Consider the following 8,920-nt stretch of genomic DNA (forward strand, 5'->3'; position numbering starts at 1 on the left):
CCACCATAAAAATAATTATAAAATGTACCCCATTTTTTTTTTGAAAAATTTACTAATTAGATTTTGATCCCTTTAACTTTTGTTATTTACACTTTTTTCCTTTATCTTTTAGTTTCAGATTCAGTTCCAGATTCAAAGATAGGTCTGCTAGGGTAACGCGTTTTCTCATCTTCTTCTCTCTGGTTCGCTACCCTCGCCGCCACAACACGCGTCAGACGCCGCCGCTCCCTGCGTCCGCCGCGATTCAAAGAGAGGTTTGCTAGGGTAACGCCATTTTCTCACCTTCTTCTCTCTGGTTCCCCTACCCTCGCCGCCACAACACGCATCAGACGCCGCCGCTCCCTGCGTCCGCCGCCCCTCGTCACATTCTCGGAGGAACGAACTATCAGTATCACCAATATAGGGTAGGTTACTAGGTAAAACTATTCATAAGCCAATTTAGAGAAAGAACGAGAACCAGAGCGATCCTTGATGACACTGAAATAAGACAACTTTCCTCAACCCCACTTCTTGTTGAGGACGACAAACCCAGCAAGGTATACTTTTTTCTCTGCCTTTTTTTCAGTTCGGTTTGATTCTTTTAGAATAGTCAAGATGATGAATTTTGAATCCTTAGGGTAGCTTTTCAGGCAATGATTTTTGCCCTGCTTCGAGTTTCCTTGGTGTTTTGATTTGAATTTTAGTTACCTGTTTTTGACCAGGAAGCACATTCTGCTGCAACTACTATAACATTCATCACGTTGGTCCCGGCCAAAAGTTGCGGTATTTCACCTTCACTCCCAGTCTCATTAGATTCATCAGTGATATTCTCCAAACCTGATTCAATAACACCATCCTGATTCTTAACCTCAGTTCCATTTGTAAAGAAGGCTGGTAGTGAATCCAGCCTCAACGAAGCCGGTTCAAGAGGCGGGACTCTAAATGGCGTTGTGTTTTGCTATTTCAATGACCTGATTGGTGTTTACCTGCTTTGATGAATGTTTTGTAGGCACGTGCAGTATCTACTGATGGACTCAGACCAAGTTTCTATTTTCAATTAATGTTGTAGTTTACGTTATTCAGGTGAAAACTCTTGCTCAAGATTTTATATCTGCTCAGTGCACTAGGTTTGGCTTTTATTATAGGAGGGCCATAGTTTTATACGATCCTATTCCTTTTTCTGCTTCTATTTCTCAGTGGAAGTAAAGAATAGAATTGACATGGAAGCTACAATTTTAGCTGTTAAGATTGGCTGCCCTATCCTTAGCCTGACCTGTTCCAAACCTTTTCTCAATAGATAAAAAAATGTGCCGACTCCTGTTTGACAAAATATAAGCTCGCCATCCCTCAAGTTACCTGTTATTCCTCGCCCCCATTATTTCTCTCTCTTATAAAAATCATTGGAGGAAAATTAGGAGTTTAGCCCTATGGATGAATGGCATTAGGGATGGCTGTAGTTAAAATGTGTTGGAAGTCAGCTAGTTGAACTATCTAACAGTAATGCACGTAAATCTTTGCAACTGAAAGGTTTAAAATTAATAACCTTTGAGATTTAAATGTTTTGAACTTTGTGTCACCAGTTTTGATCCTCGATAAACATTGATTTGAGGTTTTAAATAGGTGCTACTCTCAGGTTGACTAGGTTCTAAAGCTACTGATAACTCTTCCCCCTTCTTGTGTTTCAGCTTGCTTTATGGTTGTTATTATGGTGGAAACCTATTAGGGTGCTGCTCATCCTGTCTAAGGTGTTCTTTGCAGGTTAGTTGTTAAGAGTTCTCCACCTCCAAAAAGAATAAAATTTAGTATTTTATCGATCATGATTTAATATTCTTGGGTGCATATATTTTGCAACAGTAGTCTCATTGTTTGCATGGTCATTTTTATTGTTATATTTTAATCTCTCTTGTCTATTCTCTCATTTCTGGATTCTTTTTCTTGTAATGTTTTATGTATTCAGTCTTAATTGGAGCTTGATCATTATTTGTATCCCGGATAAAGGTGATGAATCAAGGCCAATCATACTTCATCTGGATTCTTTGAGTCTTCACTCTAGCAGATCACTATTTGATAACATCAAAAGGTTAGGATGAAGTAGCACTTGATTTATTGTATACCATATATGTGACATATCTAGTTCATTTCTAATCTGGTTATTAGTTCTTGAACATATCACAGCTTCCATATCTTGTGACTTCACTACCATCCTATGTTACAAGTAGGTATTTTTCTTATGTTCTTGTAATTTGTAAGCATATATGTAGATTAATGTAAAATTGACCTCACCATTACTTTATATTATTCATTCAACTTTGCCCAGTATTCTTAAAATTTATAGTTACAAACAAGCTAGCTAAATCCATACGTATGCTTATAGAGAAAATCACGTGTCACAAAATGGTCCTCTGACCTTGTATCTTAATGACATGATACAAGTTTGAAAACTTAAATGTTATGCAGATTTTACAGTTTGAATGAAAGGATTGAAATAATGACTAGTTATTAATTATTAAGAGGCTTGTAATGTTGTTGTATTTAATGGCGCCACTGAACATGGTTTGTCCAAAATAGTTGCCATGTTGTTCCAAGTCATTAGCAATTAAGAACCCTAAGATTCCAAACACAATACTTTTAATGATTAAATTTCCTCACATCCATGTTCTATGGATTTGAGTACCTCTCTCTCTGTAAATTTGCCACCACTCTATACAAATTGCCAAAACCACTTTTGTGTGCTGATGCAGCAGCTGGCACAGGAAAGTGCCTTTCACAATATATAACGAGAAAATTAAACACCTCATCAATCAACTCAAAGAAAGCAGTGTGTCCTGCATAGGGTCATTTCAGCAGGAATGGCATATGCATATCTAATCTTGCAAGCAATCTGTTTCTATGGATTGAGGTGGCAGCCAAGCAAACTTTGCGGGGTTCTCAAAGGGGAAACGATGTGTTCTTCAGTGGCCGCGAGCGGCGGGGATTTTGCGACATTGGATCAGAAATATAGATAGATTATAGATAGAGGATATATACTCTTTAATATTTTGTTGTCCTTTGCACCCACCGCATGCATAGCTGGCATTGCCAATTGTTCTTGTCTTTCTGTTTTTACTCTTATAGTTTCACCATTAGATTTTGGATTCACGCTTCTTCATTTCCCCTTAATACAATAAATAAAACTCGTGTCCAATTCCATGATTCCTAAGATTGACACTATTGGATTGATTTCAATTTTAAAAGATTGTGATTTGTGATGACTGGTACTCGGTGTTTGGCAATTTATATACAAACTTAAGTTTCATTTTGAATTGTGTATTGGTGTTTAGGAAGTTATGGGTCAGGAATATTCTCATGAAGGGGTTAATAGCGAGCATACATCATATGATCAGTATGAGCAGGAGGAAGAAAAACATGAGGAAGTTGACGTGGATTTATATGGATGAGGACGACACAAATGTGGAACCAATGTTCGATTATCACGGCTTCGATGAAGGGTATAACATTGACTCACTCGAAGACATTGGGATGATTGAATTTTGGAACATCAGGGATGAAGATGTATGTCATTTTGACTTTTCTGATGTCGACATTGCATTTGAGTTCTACAATAGATATGCAAGGACAAGAGGCTTTAGTGCTCGGAAGAACAGGACTAGGAAGAGTCGTGCGGGCGCACTTAAGTTGAAGAATTTTGTATGTCATCGTGAAGGATTTAGACCGCCAAATAATTACGGCATCGGAAACCTTAAGAGAAAACCTACACCTGAGACAAGGTGTGGCTGCAGTGCAATGATGGAGATTCGTGTAGATGCACCTAGCGGTCGTTGGTTTATTTCTTATTTTTCTGATGAACACAATCATCCGCTTCTGGATCCTCGGTTGACTGGATTGCTCCCTGGGCATAGATTCATGTCCGAAGCTGATATTGGCCACATGGTTAACATGAAAAAGGGTGGGATTAGTGTTGGGCAGATATATCGGGCATTAGCAAATCAGGCAGGTGGCTACGAGTATCTCTTTCACGCAAAGGGACATGTACAATAAAATAGCAAAGCAGAGGCGCCAATTACCCGGTGATGCATATGCAGCTTTGAAGTATCTAGAAGATCAAGCAACAAATGACCCTTCTCTCTATTTTAATCATCACATGGATGCCGATGGTACTTTGCGCAATTTATTCTGGTGCGATGGTGTCAGCAGGGCCGACTACTCATTATTTGGCGATGTGCTGGCGTTTGATGCTACCTATAAGAGGAATAAATATATGTGTCCACTGGTGGTATTTTCTGGTGTCAATCATCACAATCAAACAATTATCTTTCCTGCTGCTTTAATTTGCGATGAGGAAAAAGACACATACAGGTGGTTGCTACAACAACTGAAGGTGGCAATGAATGGGAAGCACCTGTTTCGGTGATCACGGATGGTGATCTATTAATGAAGTTCGCCATTGAGAAAGAGTTTCCTAATGCACATCATAGATTATGTGCATGGCATCTGATTCGCAACGCAACAAGTAACATTGGCAAGCCCCAGTTTACATCCGTGTTTAGAAAGTGTATGCTAGGCGACTATGAAATTGATGTATTTCGTCAAAAGTGGTTTGAAATGGTTGAGGGATTTGGTGTCGAAAACAAGAATTGGGTCCTAGATATGTATAAAAAGAGACATTCATGGGCAACTGCACATATAAGAAGGAAGTTTTTTGCTGGTTTTCGGACTACTTCTCGGTGCGAGGGATTAAACTTGATCATTGCAAAGTATGTCAACTCAAGGTACAATCTGGTTGAGTTTATTCAACACTTTAATCGTTGTGTCGACCATATAAGGTGGAAAGAGGTCCAGGCTGACCTCGCCTCTGTGAATGGGAGACCCAGTATGCAAACCTGTTTTCAACAGTTAGAGAGGAGTGATGCCAATGTTTACACCCTATCAATATTTCATATGTTCCAACCAATCTTTGTACGGGCTGCATCAATGAAGGTAATAAATATGAGGCAAACTGGCTCTTATGTGATTTACTCTGTCGGTTTGGACCAAACGCCAAATGAGATGTGGCGTGTATTCTACACCAAAAAATTGATTTGATCATGGGACGACAGAAAATTTAGAATCGGTCATTCATGTTCTACACCAAAAAATTGATTTGATCATGGGACAACAGAAAACTTCCACAAATAGTAGTTCCATGTTGGATCTTACTGTAGTTGTGCATTCTTCGAAAAGTACAAAAACTAGTGATCTTACTGGTATCATGCCAATTCAACTCAAGAAGTTATTCCACTTGGATATTACTCGTGAAGCTATAACTCCACCTAATGGACAATCACATGTTAGAGTAGGAGCTATACTGCCAAAGGTAACTTTACTTTTTTTCTTCTTTCGTTTATTTATTCTTTTTTCTTTATTTTTTAGTGTAACCTTGAAACTATTTTTTTCATCTTCAGTGGTGGACACTTGTTGCATTTGAGCCTACTGCTTCGATGATGTTAACCGAATCTCAAGTAGCTGTTGCAGCCTATATTTTTTCGGATACGTTAGATCCGTACGTGTGGTTAATGATTATGTGTATAATGTAATGGTGTAAAAATTCTATGCTTCTCCCAGCTAACCACTTTATGAATTTGGCAGTTTTGAAGAGTTGGTAATCTCAGATGAAAAAGATTACAGAAGTACATTTAGATGTCTTGTCCCAGAGAGATGTGTCGAATCACGAGTAAATGCATATTATTCATTTTCTTGTAATTATATTTTTAAGCCCCTATTTACCAATAAACATGTTTTACATATAATTGTAACATATTGTAGGTTATAAATCTGGTGGCACTTATGATGACACGTATATTTCGATGTAGGAATGAAGATCCAATTTGCTGGTTCATGCCTACACATTTTACAGTAAAGTTATCCCTATAATATAAAGAAATTCTTAGTTAATATTTTGGTCTAATAGTTTGATTGGATATACTAATTTAAAAGAAGTTCTTTTTTCTAGACTAACCCATGCTATGTACTCACACGGTAAAGTGTATAATTAAATTAGCAGTTCAAAAATAGCTGTTAAATTGAAAGCATATTTTCATTTAACAATATTTATTTGTATGCAGCGATATGTTTTAAGCGACAAATATACACCGGCAGAGGTTATCTTTGATTTTCTTGGAGCATATATGTCACTGAAAAGTAGCCACGTCATTAGGGTACGAGTGACCAATTTGTTTTCCATTAATGTACTATTATCTATTTTTAGTGTTTATAATGGTTTAAGGTTTATCGCAGGTGTTTATCCTTATCTGTGAGGAACTACATTGGTATTCAGTTATTGTTGACTTTACGAGTCGTCGCCTAATCATATTGGATTCACTGCCTTCTGTCGAAAAACATCAACAACGCAAAAGGAACGCAATTAAAGTGGTAATTATTTGTTCTAAATCAGTACTCAATGATTTAGAATCACTTAACAACTTAACAATTTAAATAACCATTTGTTGTAACTAGTACTCTTAGTCAATTTAACTCATTTACAATTCACTTTTTTTTGTGTCATGAATTTACTCTTGTACAGGCAACTTATTTAGAAGCGATGTTAGATGATCATATTTTTAATGATGATAAGTCTAAAGTTATAGATTGCTCCACCTTTTGGCTTATCACACCTTTTGGCCTACCCACTCAAAAAAATAGATCGTAAGTCTACTATTTAATTTTTTCTTTTAAATATCATTACGTTCAATAGTTTATGGCAAAAGCTAGTGCACTCCAGATAAAGTAGGGAGTGCAGCACTCCTTAAAAGTTAACCTACTATCAAAAGTTATTAGGTAAATTTAATTTATTTATTATTGTTATTATTTTTTTTGTCATGGGCTGAACAAATAAACCAGCACTAACAAAAAGACTAATTCCTCTGTTACTCTGTTATTGTCGATGCGATGTCTTCAAATATTTTCACTGTTTTGTTTGCTGGGCTTCTACTATCGTTTTAGCTAGCTATAGATTTTGACGCTCTTGAACCCACCTTATTCCACTTCTACCATAAATGACCATCAAAGTCCGAAAAATTGCTGCCATAGAAAAGGAAGTTAGCTAACTCCAAACGTAAAACGGATTCTGTAGAAAAATCCGGTTTCCATGAAGGCGCATGATTCTCAACGTGTACGTAATAGAATGAAAAATTAAAATACAATTATATTTAAACAATTATTTGTATTATTTTTTATTAATTTATTCAAAAAATAATTAAATTCTGAAGCTAATTGGTATAAAATATTACAGATATAAAACTAAGAAAAATTTTTATTTGTATAGAAATGAGCCTAATAAATAATTATTCTATTTAATATATAATTAAGAGTATTTCTTTTTTTGCCAACGAATTATAGCTCAAATGACATAATTTCTTTATATTCACCTAAAAATTGGTAAAAAAAAAAATACTTCTTTCCTTTATTAACTTTTTTATATAAAATAGCAAGAATACACATTAAAAATAAATTAAACTATATATATACCTATACAAAAATACATAATGATTAATTTTAGTGTATAAATTAAATAATATTTTTGTTGTTAACTAGAAGACATTGGAGAGTTGTATATTAATAAGCTGGTTTCGCTTCTTTGCTTCAAATTGATGCTTCTTCGGTTCTTCTTACTCCTTGAATTTGAAAAATTCAATGACATTTAAAAGACTCAAAATGCATGATCATGTACATGAACTTGCAAATTAACAATGAAGGAGTAATTGGCCTCTGACAAATTCAACTATCTAAAAGTTTTCAAGTACTTGAGAATTGAGATTAATATGGATCATTCAAGTTGAAAGATTTATCTGATTGACTTTACAGAGCTATTAAATTGCGCTATTTGAGAATATGGGGAGGAAGAATGGAATCATTTCCCATGTGCTTTCCAATTGTTTCTCTTGAAGAACTTCATATCATTTCTTCCCAACAACATGGATCAATTCCATATATAATCTTCAATTCTTAGAGATAGATGATTGTCCTAATTAGATTAGATAAACTTATCATGTTAGCACCTAATTAAGACGGTTAAGTGTATGATGTAGCTAGCGCGGTGTCTTTTAAGTAAATTTTGACGCCATCAGCAATGAAAACGATGAAAAGACTAATGTGACTAATTTAAAATTTTTGAATGACAAATTTGATTAAAAATATATTTCGAAAACTAATTTAGAGAACAAATATTTTTTAGAGACGAATTTGATCATTTAATCATTGATAATCCTTACACGCACTTACTTGTTTACGGCTATATTTACTATTTCATATATCATCTTTTGTAACAAGGAGTGTACCCTTGAATTTTTGTAGATTGATGGGCATGACCAAAATGATGAAGATGAAGATGGAGGAGATGCAATCAAGATCGAATATGAAGAGAAGAAAAGGAAATAAAAGCATTATCTTTATATGTAGTGTCTTTGTCTAATGATTCTGTTTTAATTGCTTTGATTTGAGTATAATTCATGTTTTTAGCTACAAAACTTTATCCTTTATATAATGTTGCATTATTATTTAAGACTGAAGTAAAGCTATGTATTTGAACACCTCAGCCTTGAGTGTGTATGTTGAGTTTGGAAACTATGAATAATATTTTAATTAAGTTTGAATTGTTCTGAATGTTACTATAGATTAATTCGATTTTTAATTGGATTTTGTAGTTTAAAAATTTCCGAGGTTTTGATTGCGTAGAGAATTTAATACTACTCAAGAATCTTATTTCGTTCATCCTTTAAGAATTAAAAAAAATAGTCTTGTATGAAATATTTTAGGCTTAACTAAGTTTTTAGTTTTTATGAAAATATATTATTTTGGTTGGGTTCCTGTAATTTTTAACTAAAACTAGAAGATTTATTTTGGTCATTGTTCTCATCCGTTTTTGATAAATAATGATATGTCATAATAAATACTGGCATAACAAATT

At 34.8% G+C, this 8,920-nt stretch overlaps 2 protein-coding genes across 2 annotated transcripts; both read left to right on the top strand.

Annotated features, from left to right (window-relative positions):
- The first annotated feature begins 3,384 nt into the window (after positions 1-3,384).
- On the top strand, positions 3,385-5,061 carry LOC140174759 (protein FAR1-RELATED SEQUENCE 5-like). The gene is made up of 2 exons (XM_072200271.1): positions 3,385-4,008; positions 4,336-5,061. Exons 1-2 carry the CDS (start codon positions 3,385-3,387, stop codon positions 5,059-5,061), a joined length of 1,350 nt encoding a protein of 449 aa, XP_072056372.1.
- On the top strand, positions 5,046-8,606 carry LOC112708037 (uncharacterized). Its single transcript, XM_029288670.2, has 8 exons — positions 5,046-5,332; positions 5,421-5,518; positions 5,605-5,689; positions 5,782-5,871; positions 6,081-6,173; positions 6,253-6,387; positions 6,539-6,660; positions 8,308-8,606. The coding sequence occupies exons 1-8, from the start codon at positions 5,126-5,128 to the stop codon at positions 8,423-8,425; spliced, it is 948 nt and encodes a 315-aa protein (XP_029144503.1). The 5' UTR covers positions 5,046-5,125; the 3' UTR covers positions 8,426-8,606.
- Positions 8,607-8,920: the final 314 nt, after the last annotated feature.

This window comes from Arachis hypogaea, chromosome 8, assembly GCF_003086295.3.
Source record: "Arachis hypogaea cultivar Tifrunner chromosome 8, arahy.Tifrunner.gnm2.J5K5, whole genome shotgun sequence".
NCBI lineage: Eukaryota > Viridiplantae > Streptophyta > Magnoliopsida > Fabales > Fabaceae > Arachis > Arachis hypogaea.